This window comes from Solea solea, chromosome 5 (assembly GCF_958295425.1).
Source record: "Solea solea chromosome 5, fSolSol10.1, whole genome shotgun sequence".
In the NCBI taxonomy this organism is placed as follows: Eukaryota; Metazoa; Chordata; class Actinopteri; order Pleuronectiformes; family Soleidae; genus Solea; species Solea solea.
The window spans coordinates 19,827,671-19,840,677 of NC_081138.1; the positions used below are offsets into that span (position 1 = coordinate 19,827,671).

A 13,007-nucleotide genomic window follows, 5' to 3' on the forward strand; every position below is an offset into this window, starting at 1 on the left:
AAAAGGCATTTTGGCCTCCCTGGCTCAACATCAACAGTGTTTATTCTTTTTTTTACTCCTCACATGCACACCACCAGGTGAACCTCATCAGCTTGATGAGCTACTCAAACCACACCTCCCACGTGTGATGTCAGTAGGCCCCTCACCCTTTGCCCGACTAAAAAAAAATCCTGTCATAACACAAAAAAAATTATTTGAAGGTTGCTTTTATATTTCATTTGACTGATGAACACAGAGTATAGCACAGTTAACCAGACAGGCAGCGCCTGGTTAATTTAAGCCAGATAACAAAAAATGTATCCAGATTATGTTAAACTCGCTTCATTGACAGTCTGCTAGTTGTTAATTCTGCTGTCTCTTCCCTGTTCCAAGGCGTCTTGATGGCGTGGTTTTCGACTGTGGTTGTGATATCCGCTGGATCCAGCTGTGGCAGCAGAGAGGAGAGGCCGGGCTCCACACACAGCAGCTGTACTGCAGGAACGGAGCCTCTAAGATACGACTGCACAACATGTACATCAACAACTGTGGTGAGGAACGGGGGTTGATGCTGTGTTTACAGGGGAGGGCACAAAACTGAGGGAAGGAGAGGGAAGCAGGCGAAAAGTACAGTCGAGAACGGCGGACAGAAGACGACAGGAAAAGCAGATGGAAGGAGGACGGGGTGAAAGGGGAAGTCGAGGGAAGAGAAAAACAGGTGGAGGAGTTGAAATAGTAGGAGGATGCTGTGTGACAGAGTTCAGAGGGGAATATGATTTTAGAAGCTGTGTGTTGATTCTGACAGACGCTGTAGACTTTGTAATATCTCTTGCTGGTGACTCATCCCTGTGACATTCAATGTGTGTGTGTGTGTGTGTGTGTGTGTATATGTGTGTCACTGCCTGCTTCATACTAATGTTATTACCAGGATGAAAAAGTTAATTGATTTAGTCTATGTACACACAGTGACGTAGTTGTGTGGTTTCAGACTTACCAGAGATCAGTGTGAGCCACAGCAGTGTGCTGGTGATGGAGGGTGACAATGTGACAGTGAGCTGCAATGGATCCGGATCACCACTGCCAGAAGTGGACTGGACTGTCAGCGGCCTGCACTCCATCAACACACACCTGGTGAGATGCACACACACACACACCTGCAGTCTTTGACTGTTTTGAGTAGTAAAGCAGTGAAATGTGAGTTTTTTTTGTTTTTTTTAATGTCATCCTTGTCTCCTAAAAGTTTCCACACAACTAAACTGCGTTCTTAATTTAAATTTATATGGAACATATCTTCCGAAAACAAAGTTACACTGCAATCTCATCATGTTGATTTACATTCCTATTACAATGTCAAAGTTAAAGCAAAGTTTTTTTTTTTACTACTCAAAACTAAAACGTGTTAACGTCTAAAATGAGCCAGTGCGTCGAGAGTGAGAGGAGAGGAGAGGGCTGAACCCACAGAGAACCAGCGAATCCACTAATCTCGACTCCCCAGGTCCGGCCCCAAGGATGTCACAGCAATAACAACAACAAAGATAAACCGCAGGAAGAGGAGAACAACAGTTTGTGAAATTGCCATATGGCTGTATTTGTCATCTGCGTCCTTAATGCTTGCAGTGTCTACAGAGATGAAAGTTACCTCAGCCTCAGGCTGGATGTTTAAAGGTAGACAGATTTTGTAGCTCTGGGGGGTGAGTGACGAGTTTGGGAACATGACCAGCTAAGGACGTGGGTGGAAACATAAACATTGTGTTTGGTTTCCCAAAGGTGTGAAGTCGTGAATTTGTTTTGTCTAATTAGTGACAAAATTAATCAAATATCACTCCTCAACTTCTGGCCGCCTTTTCGTGCCCATTAGTAGCGAAACCAGACTAAATCAATGAAGTAATTAATTCAAAGTGGAACGCGTAGACTCCCTCGCTTAACTTTTGTTTCTTTCCACAGGAATTTAACCAATTAATAATTAACTAAGGTTAAATTAAGTAATTAAAGATTTAAACCCTGCAATTTAATTGTGTGTGCCACACAGTATATCCTTTACTCAGCCACACACATTTCTCTGTGTCTCTCTCTTCTCCATCCATAGTCCAATGTGTACTGGCCCAATATCCACTCCATCAACCTGACTCTTTTCAACATCAGCCGAGATGACAACAACTTCCAGCTGACCTGCATTGCTGAGAATGTGGTGGGGATGACCAACTCCTCCATCCAGCTCAACGTACAGTGTGAGTTGGATTCCTTCTTGACACAATAACACAACCACAGACAAGCACTTCAGTTGATATATAGTTGAATATGATCCTCATATTAATGCGGAGAGAGACAGGAATGTTTGCACCAGCTCGGAGTTGCTTGTACATTTCAAGAAAAACTGACGAACAAAAACATTGCCAGCCTCATGGTGGCGCTATGGGAACAGTTGGATGTTTTGGTCTGGCTGAAATCCAACTGGGCACTTATCTGCGTCAAAGACAAGCTACTAGTCAGAGCTTCTTTGACACTGAGAGGCTCAGTTTGTCGTTATAGGCAGTATCTCTAATCTCTACATAGAAAGGCCTGTCTGTACGAGAGTAAGATCCTTTTTATTCCCCAGTTGTTCAAAGCCGTCATTTTAAAACAGGGGTAGCTGTTACTTCCTTATTCAATCAGTTTGTTTCTTATTTCTTGATTGTCAGATATTTTGGTTAAGTTCAAATGTAGCAATGTCTAAATACTCAATTATACAACAGAATAACATTAGCCAGGCTACCTCCACTCTGTCTGTAGCAGTGTCTCATTTTTCTTCAGTGTTTTGGTCAAAACTCTGTTCTGAGGTTATACTGCCAGGAGTCGTCCTGCTTTAATGGACGCAGCATTGTCTCTTTAACTCATTCTTCTCATGCTTTTTCTTCCTTCTCATTTGGCAATGTTTTTGGGATATTTCTTTTTTTATTAAAAAAGAGTCTCTGAAATACTCTTTGTACTTATTTCTCATACTATTATGACTTTATTCTCATACTATTACGAGTTTATGCTCAGAATATTACAACTTTTTAATGATGCAAGTTTATTCTCATCATATTATTCTCATCATATTATTTATTTTTTTTATTTTCAGTTTGGCCCTATTACTCGTCGTAATTATCACAAGTAGGGGTTTGAAATTACTGGCTACAATGTAACCAGTACAACAATAAGCCCCACCTCCTCCTAACTGCTCTCATCAAAACTCCACCCACAAAGACATACGTCGAGTCGGGGAAACAGGTAGAGAGGCCAGTTAGTGACAGACACACTAGCAAATCAATCCAAATGAAATGTCCTGTGTATGACTGTTTTGCAAGCGCTACACCACTACACCAGGACATCAAAATGATTCTGTTGAAAAATGTCCGTCAATAACCTCCATACAATGACCCTGATTGCCACAGGCTTTAGCTGGACACAGTGAGAAAGAGAATGAGAATGAGAAAAATTAAGTCGGGTACAACATAAATTATTCATCGGGTGCAGTCTGAAGTCAACATAAAAACCAAGAAAACTTTGAGATTGTCTTTTGCATGAGACGATTTACACGGCAGCTTTGATGGACGGAAATATATCTCGTATTAATGACTCTGGTAATCTCGGAGAATAATTTACAACAGAAAAATCTCCTTTATCACACAGAACAGCCAAATCATGCAGGTACATTTAGAAAGCAATGAGGTGTTGCACAGCTACAAACCAAGTGAAATTGATGTCGCCAATTAGCAAGAATATACCCGCCAGCCTTCATGAAAGCTCAGCCTTAAAATGAGCTGAAAAAGGGGAAAAGGAAATATATATATCCTCCAACAATGATAAAGCAATGATCCGGTAACTGTCAGGCAGAGTGTTTCCCCTGAACATCCAGACCATGAATTACATTATATACTGTACATCACTTTACCCTGTGGTTTGGCCCTGGGCAGATATGGCACACGTTCCAGTCAAAGCCAATATTTATCAAAGATGACGGACATTATTCTCTTTTTTAGGGAAGCTTGCCGTTGTGAAACACAATCTAATGTGGCTCTTTGCAATGCATCCTGCTACAGGACCGGGAAGATTTGTCACCAGTTCAGACACGCCCTACTGGAGCAGAGCTGCTAAGGATCATGCTAGAATGACAGATAGACTTTGCAACATCTAGCCCTCAGGGCTTCTTCCACCCGAACACTATCGATGTACATCTCTAGGCGTGTGTGTTTTTTTTTTTTTTTTTCTGTTGACACTCTCTGCTGGTGCTGCAAATTGACTTATTAATTTTTCAACACATGCTCTGATGGTAATTACATTTCCTCCCCTGTGCAGCCTATTGTCTCTGGAAATGTCATAAAATAGCTTAAACTGCTGCTCTGATTAGGGAGTAATCTGATTGACAGCGAAATTGCCAGCCGTCAAGTAACGTTCTCTGCATTCAAAGATTCTTCTTCTTCTTTTTTTTTTTTTTTAACTGTAATTAGCCACAACGCAGATTGTACAGACCCATTGTCCTGCTTCTGTGTGGAACAATAGCTGCTCTACTGCAGCGTGGATCCATAAGTTATCACATTATTACCGTTATAACGAACATGACACTGACTAGTTCCTGGGCTAGCAGCGCTGGTGGAGCAAGGCACTTCTAATTAGAACTAATTACTCCTCTGGGTATAACTTTTGCTTAATGCAGGTTCAAATCTAAATCATGATAGGGTTCAGTCCAGAGGGAATAGGGGCCTCATGAAATGGATGCATCTGCTCTCACCGCTTGCCATGATGTTCTACAGCTTGTATGAAACATGGCATTAAAACCATGCCACCAGCGTTATCACGAGATAACATTGAACAACTGGCCTTGTACTCCGTGTTCTCATTGATCAAAGACATGTACTTATCAAAGCGCGTCTGTATGAGCGCCATAATGACACCATGTTGTTAAAGACCAGTATGGAATGCTGTAATGACTTGCGTTGTATTGACTGTGCTGACAGGCTTCCTGAGCGGAAAATGGACCGGTGCCTGTCCATCAACAAGAGACTTTTATTTTCTTCCCTCCTTTTTCTGTCTTTAGGCTGCACAGCTATAACCGCCCTCGTGTCCTCCTCCTCCTCCTCCTCCTCCTCCTCCTCCTCCCTCTTCTCTATCTTTGCTTTCTTTCAGCACACACCCCCACACCAACATGTTCACAGTCACACACATGCCTTAATTCAGCTGAATGACTTTATTGTCACTATTGTCTGGCAGGAACAATATCGCCAAAGCAATTTATGAAATGACAGCTTTGGAATACTAATAAATGGATTATTCATGTCCTCTCTGGATGAGTATTTAGTTGGAAAACACGAACATTAGTTGGTACTGAAGTAATGACCGGAGATGTGACTGATCGTTATGTTTGTCATCACTTATGACAATTGATTAAAATGAATCAATCACAATCTATTACAGTCTGCAGGTGATAAAAAGACAATCTGATATATAAAACCACTTAGTAAATCATTGTTTTTTTTATGGAAGATCCAAACAGCCACACAGTAAGACAACAAGATATTTAAATATTCAGACACCGTCTCGTGGATTAAAGCGCTGACCCTTGGGTGTTTTAATGAAGACAACCAGAAGAAAAATGTGTCCAGAATGAAAAAGAACCTGGAGACATTAGATTCTCACTCTGACCACGACAATGTTGCTGCACGAACAGGAACGTCTCGATCCAAATTATAATATATTTACACTTACTGAATTGATTGCCACTTAACTTTATACAGACATGAATGGTCTATAATGTCTTTATTCCTAATCACCTAATCACTTAAGTGATTCCCGCCCAACTTTCCTCTCATGCCACCAGCAGGTCACTTCACTTAACAGCTACCAGATGGGTTGGAGCCAAAAATGTCATTTGAACTGTAACAATCTCAACTTTTCATAATAGTACTATCGTAAGATCAATACAACTTAATATCAGTATTTAATATAACAAGGCTCCCGTCAGCCATGGCTGTATTCTGTGTTTAATATTAATTAGCATATGTTGGCAAATGAACAAGTTAATCAAGAAGGTAAACATTACCCCCTCTAGACATGTGTATAGAAGCACGCATCATTTGCATGCTGCTGTGCATTAAGTATAGGCACACAGAACTGCTTGCGTGCTGTTTTTTCCAATAAATTAAACATATTAAAAACAACCACACAAACAGAAAAGTGTGCGCCCAGAGTATGAGTGCCGCCGCGATGTGGGGCAAGCAATAAAAGCTGCCATATGGCCTGCTGTTTATTGGTCTTATCGTTGGAACTTGGACGTGATCGGATACAAGCACAACGGCCAAATACAGGCGATGGGGGAGCTGATACCCCTCTGCAAACCTTTGACCTGGGACATCCAACAGGTCTAAATATCCCAGTCAATGATTGCAGTCATCAGTGAGTTGATCCCAACCCCTTTTTCATTTCAATCAGGAGACTGTCTGTACAGTTTAGTATAGCACACCGAATAAGACTACAGGTGGGGATTCACTGGGACAGCTGCAAAGTCATGTGAATGACAACATAACCACACACACGTAACCCTATTATCAAGTTAAACATGCATGTAGAACATTGTGTGTGTGTGTGTGTGTGTGTGGAGGTGGGTACAGTATGGTGGAGCACAGCTGATATGTAGGACAGACACAGAGCAAATGATTGCCATGTTAACACTGTCGGCCAAACTGTTAGACAAATCAGTGAATGAACTGTTTATGAAATGGATCTGAATTGCATCTCAGCTTGCGATGTTTTGTTGTTGTGCTGTATGTCAGGAAATGGAGGCTCTGTGTGCTATTCATGCAGAGGACATTCCTCCAACTAGTGTAGCAAGAGGAGTCCTTATCTGTTTGTTTTCCCTCTCCATCCCATATTTTGCTGCACCATGTGTTGCACAGTAAAAAAAAAGCTCAATGCCACTCCCAGGCAAGGAGCCTAACTCCTAAATGTCATCTCTCCCAGAACTAATCAAAGCAGCTATGTTTAGTCTGCTGCTGCCTTTTTATGAGGTTTGTCAAAAGAATCAGTGCAGATTTCCATCAGCCCAAGGCCTGCATAACTTTCCTGACAAAAGAAAAAGGTCTTTAAGTTTACATTTAAAACAAAAAAACTGACAAACTAAAGGTTTAACAGAGGGAGAAGGAAGGACGACGACTGATCCCTGCATGCCCTGCCTGCCTTTGTTAATATTTCTGTCTTTTTAATTCATTCTTTCCTTCCTCATTGCAGTTCCTCCAGTCATCTTGAGACTGGCTGAGCCCGAGCAACGCCTCCATACCTGCATTGAGTTCACGGTTCGGGGCTACCCCCAACCCAAGCTACGTTGGTTCTACAAGCAAAAAGAGCTTGTTGAGAGTGATTACATCCGAACTGAGATGGACTTCTACCAGGACTATCTGGAGGGCTGTCTGATCTTTCAGAACCCAACACACATCAACAACGGCAACTACACTCTGGAGGCCAGCAACTCCCTGGGAAAAGTCACCAAGTCAGTGTATGGCCACTTCCTCATGGAGCCGGGCATCACTGATGCAAGTGAGCAAACTCATTCTGCTTCTTTTTTATTCCGCATTATACATTTGTTGATGACGCACAGTTGACAGAATTTATGTACCCATTATTACATGTTTACTGAATTTACCAAAATTTAACATGGGTCAACTCTTTTGGTTTAGACAAAAGATTCACTTACATTTATTTTTATTTTTATTCTCCAACTGTTATATAATACAGGTTCTGTTCCAGGTAAAATCACAATTGGGGGGAATTTAGTTATTATAAAAATGTGGCTTCACAGGCTGCAGGTTGTGGAGCTGATCCCTGCTGCTTGGATACCAGCCAGGGTTCATTGACAGTTCAGTCTGGTAGAGTGTTCTCCAGCAGTTTAGCGCGAGTTCACAGGGAGTGGGAATAAAATCACAAAGACGTGCAAATTTCTCCCCATGGTCAATATTCCAAGGTGAATCCATTGTGTCAATACAGTGACAAAGTGTGACTTTAAACTATCTTCTCTTTCACAGACACCGAGCTGAGTGAGTGGTTCTAGTTTCAACTTAGTTTTTTTGCCCTTGTTTTATTGTAACTACTAGCTTGTTTGGAGATTGCTCACTTGAACAAACACGTTACTTATTAGTGTACCGTTATAGGCTCAAATGGGGATCTAAAATGTTTAGTTTGTTGCACCTGCCAATTAATGAAGAGGTAAAAAAAAAAAGAAATCTGCATTAGAGGCATAACTTTGTGCAGGTGTAAATAAGTATTTGTTAAGTAAGTAAATAAATAAATAAATAAATAAATAATAATTAAAAAACAAGAATAAGTACTTTCAAGTTTAACTGAGTTGAGTGGAAGCTTGAGTTTGAGCAGTGACTTCTGCGCAAAGTTGCTCTGGATCTGGACAAAGATATTGTACAATTTCAGTATAATACTTACTTCTTATGCAGAGTTGTCTTACACGTTTGCGAGGGCTGATTTACAACTACACACTTTTACTTTTTGTGGGATATGCACTAACAGCCACATGTAAAGCAGTAAGTTGGTGTTATATTGTGGGAAAAATGCTTTTGCTCGCTGTCACACTGTATCATAAATCTCTGGGTGTGATTCGTAGCTTGGCCTAAGGGTGTTGTGGCAGCTTCACACTTGACGGCTTATAAAAAAGTGGGCTGGTCTTGATCTCGGGCCCTCTTCAGAGTCTTCTCTCATCTCCATATTAGGCCATTTTTTCTCATCAGCCATGGATTAAAAAGCTGTGGTGGGGCCCGGGACTGAGACGGATGGACACGGTGTATAGAACTGCTTCAGGCTGGCAATGACTGTGACTGTGTCGCCACACACACACACACACAGGGTCACACAGTTTATGGGAGCGAGGCAGGTGAGAGAGAGGTGTTCAGGTGATGAGAGTGTGAAACATTACAGCAGTGGTGTGTGAGGGAGTCCAGCATTCGATAGGAGACAGGCGCCTTGATTGATGCTAATGCTGCTGAGAGGAGAGGAGGGCAGAGGGAGGAGAGGAAAGAGGGATGGCGGCTTGGGAGGAGGGACGGAGAGATGGTAGTTAGAGCACACACACACTCGCACAGTGCACTGCACTTAAGTGTAGTGTGTGTATCACAGCCAGTGGCAGCCAGTCTACCATGTGCTCATTAATTTGCCCACAATTAGTCTCTGATGTCCTGGCTGGAGGCCTCAGAGTGGAGTTTTCCCCTCGCACCAGCTCATTTCATTTCATGGCTCTGCCTCTGTCCTCTTCTCCTTCCACTCCTCAATCCTCCACCCTTTGCCAAATCCCCTTGTTTGCAGAGGTGTGACATGCATTTCAACAGTAATAAATGAGTCCGAATGGATTCTTTCTGAAGAAAGATGACTACTAACATGTCTACTGGTGACTGATCGACTTCTTTATGAAAATTGGGGTTAGATTTTTGAGATAACGATGTCAAGTTTGATTTAGTTCAACGCAGTTTTTCCACTGATTTAATTTGATCTAATTTAGTATTTGCCGCTTGAGGCGGCATGAGCTCCTTTTCTCATTCTCTGCCCGTATAATTGTGTTTTGCTCCACAACGGCTTGTTTTTATATTTTTAGATGTTTACGTGTGCAAGCATGAGCATGCATTTGTGCGACTGAGGGGGAAATTTACCACAACTTATTTCCTTTAACACATATTTGAATAAGTGACTGACTGAAATAATGGATGGGAAATTTCAGCCCTTGGTGTAGGATCCGTGTGACAGATGTCAGACTTGAGTGTGCATTCAAGGTCCAACGTTTATAAGCTGCATAAAATGCATTGTTCATCAACAGTGTCTCAAGCTGTTATAGCACAGCTGTTAAAGCCAATCCACACCTTTGAGAGACCAATAGCAACACGGCCTATCTGGAAATATAATTGCTTTTATATATAAACTGCTTGTCTGTGTGAAGATATTGAAATGATGCTTTCTATCTTATACACTAGACCAGAGAGCACAGCGTGTTATTCTTGCCATTTAAGTTGTGCAATTACTTGTGTCAGTGTTGTACTTACTTACATGTGATAATGGGTGCATAAGCAGATTCATTAAGACGGGGAAAAATTCTCAGTCTAGTGCATCCGCTGTGTAGGTCAGTATCTTTCAAAACATGTGCATAACTATTTACTGTAAACAAACAGTAGCCATAAAAATAGCACCAAACACTGTCAGTTCGTTCCATATTTACTGAGGCTGCAGGTGGAAGTGTACACCACAGTCATTAAAGGTTTACACTCATCCACAGCGTCTGATGAATGTGTTGTGCTCTGGTTTTCGCAGCCCCTACAACACCATCAGACTCAGGCCGACCAGATGAAGACACATTCGGGGTGAGTTTTCTTCCTTAATGATGCTGATGAAACAGACGCTAAAGATTGTTACCCCTGGACTCAGCAGAGAGCTGCTGCATGTTTCAGCACAAACCAATTCAGCTTTTCATTTGTCAAACGGCCCTCGTAGGGTTTTGTACTGTGTGTTGACATATGCAGCGCCGAGGCACAAAGACGACAACACACCACGCAATATTAAAGTAATTTTTCACAGTTGTACATTTGGACACTAATGATGATGATGATGGTAACACATTCCTGCTGTGATTGATGCTGATTGAAAATGTTGTGTAACATAGAGATGCTGTACAGTTTTTTTAAAGCCAGTGCTGGTGAGTTAAACACAAATGTAAACACTAGTGTGGTGAATGGGCTTTGTTAATATTCCAGGACAAGGTCAGGCGTAGGGTAATTGATATGATTTTAGCATGTTTTAAGCAAAAATAAATGCATATACTGATGGCTGAACAATGGCTCTGTCAGGACATTGAGACAGTGAACCAGCATGGACTCTGGTACTGAGGAAGCTAAATTGACCTTAGCCATCATTAATTTGACGATTTACCCCATGTGCTACTCTGAGCTATCAGAATGACAGCCATGAAAAAGGCCAGTGCCCGCCGTCATTGCAATGTGTCCGTTTCGGTTGTCTTGTACGTACCTGCTCAAAGTCATACCTTAATGGGATACCTAAATGGAACTGAGCCATGGTTAGTGTTATTAATTATATCTGTGCATACAGTAACACTCATTATACAGGACATTTAAACACTTACATCAATTTAATGTGCTGTGAAAAAGAAATATATAAAGGTCCAGTGTGTAACAATTGTAAAAAATTGAGGATTTCTCTATTCAACACTTTACCTACCAGAAGGAAAGCATTGTCAACACACACATTGAGTTTTCAATCACCTGATGAAGGTCCATGCAGGTGTTACTGAGGTTCCTCTGGTCTGTATATGCTCTGTGTCCATGTAAACTATCGCTCCACATTGTGAAACACTAGCTGTGGCTGGTTTGTCCGTTGTAGAGTGTTTCTGCCAATAAACCCTCTTAAATGTAACATAGCAGACCTTAAAGATCCTGTAAAGCAAATTCAGCCTTCATATAGATTATGTTAGAAAATCCTGGCTGAGAACATGTGAACAAAATTACGCACACACCCCACCGTCTCAGAGCAGAGAATGAAGCAGAATTTTACATGATTTAAAACCTCATTTTTAAACACTTTCTTTAATCACTCAAATTTGGTAAAGTGGTTACTAACACATTTTCCTGTGGGGTAATAAAGTCTTCTCTAAAGGGACAAAGACTTTAATTTCACATAGCCCTGCCCCTTTTACTTAATGCTTTCAAATGAAGCTTGTGTGCTCATGGGTATGACATGAGTTTACGCCGCATGCCTGACATTCGAGTGGTTGAATTGTGACAGTGTTTAACTGCTACAGTAACAGCAATGGACAACGCTGACGTCTCAGCGAATACATCACATTTTAAAAGCTCGGAGCCTGCAGAATTTTCAAAAGTGTGAGACGCTATAGTTTCTCCCCATGAATATAATAAACACAATCCCAAGGCAGCCATAGCTTCCAAGCCCATGCATCTGTCTGCGCCGGTGATGCTGTTTACAATAATGGTGGCAGATTTATACACCACTAAGAAGTGTCAGTATGTTTGAAACAACTCATTGAGATTTCAGACAGAAATAAACAAAGGCAGACTTATATTTTCCAGCTGACTCTCCTAACCCTGACCATAGCCAGTCACGCTAACAAAAGCTCCGTAAATGACTGTTTGACATTTTGCTGCAGGACTGAGCCTAAAGCTGCAGAACATCAGCTTTCTCACTATTCGGTTCTCCACATAAACACAGAGTAGAGTGTATTTAGAGTAGTGTAGTGTAGTGTAGTGTAGTGTAGTGTAGTGTAGAGTATAGTAGAGTTGAGTAATATCCCCTTGGGCAATTTGTGTTGCATACAGTAATTAACACATATTACACAGCCTACATTGCATACTACACATACACTGCATAGATCCATCATACCTACAGTGTAATCAGGAATTTTAATAGGCACAGTTGTAATGTATTTAAAAAATAGTTGGCTTAATAACCAAATTAAATAACCAAACTATTAATTATTTTAAAAAAAACAAAAAAAACAGTTGCACTCTCAGCAATTTCTATCTCTTGGCTCCTTTGGGGAGAATAAACCTCTACCTTCATGAAAACCCAAAATTGAATGTGTGCCGCAGGCCCAAAACAATTACATTACAATTTAGAGCTACTACACAGCAGATGTGTTAAATAAGATTTTTTTTAATTATTATTGTTATTATTATTATTATTATAATAATTATTAATTCAATATAATCTTGCAAACTAAAAGTTGCTGGCTAATGAAATGCTCTTTAGCAGTCAAGCATGGCTAACGGCTGCAGAAATAAACACACAGAAAACAACATTGAAGTCTAAGAATAAATCTTCTATTCTATGCCTGTTGCATTTGCAGTTCAATATATGGAGAAATCCAAAGATTGACAGACGTGTGCCTGTATCATATTATAGTGCATATTCTGCTCACCCTTTCCTTTACCATTCCAACTGAAACGTAACTATGGGTCGTTTTGGCCGACTCCTGAATTGACCCATAGGGATGTTTTTAGCCC

General features: G+C 41.0%; 1 protein-coding gene across 1 annotated transcript in view; it reads left to right on the forward strand.

Moving 5' to 3' along the window:
• The window catches only part of ntrk3b (neurotrophic tyrosine kinase, receptor, type 3b), a 150,822-nt gene that overhangs the window by 72,895 nt on the left and 64,920 nt on the right, over positions 1 to 13,007 (forward strand). Inside the window, exons 5-9 of the mRNA XM_058630205.1 lie at positions 373 to 527; positions 965 to 1,107; positions 2,063 to 2,204; positions 7,219 to 7,524; positions 10,288 to 10,337. Coding sequence (XP_058486188.1) covers positions 373 to 527; positions 965 to 1,107; positions 2,063 to 2,204; positions 7,219 to 7,524; positions 10,288 to 10,337 — 796 coding nt within the window. The remainder of the gene's footprint in view (positions 1 to 372; positions 528 to 964; positions 1,108 to 2,062; positions 2,205 to 7,218; positions 7,525 to 10,287; positions 10,338 to 13,007) is intronic.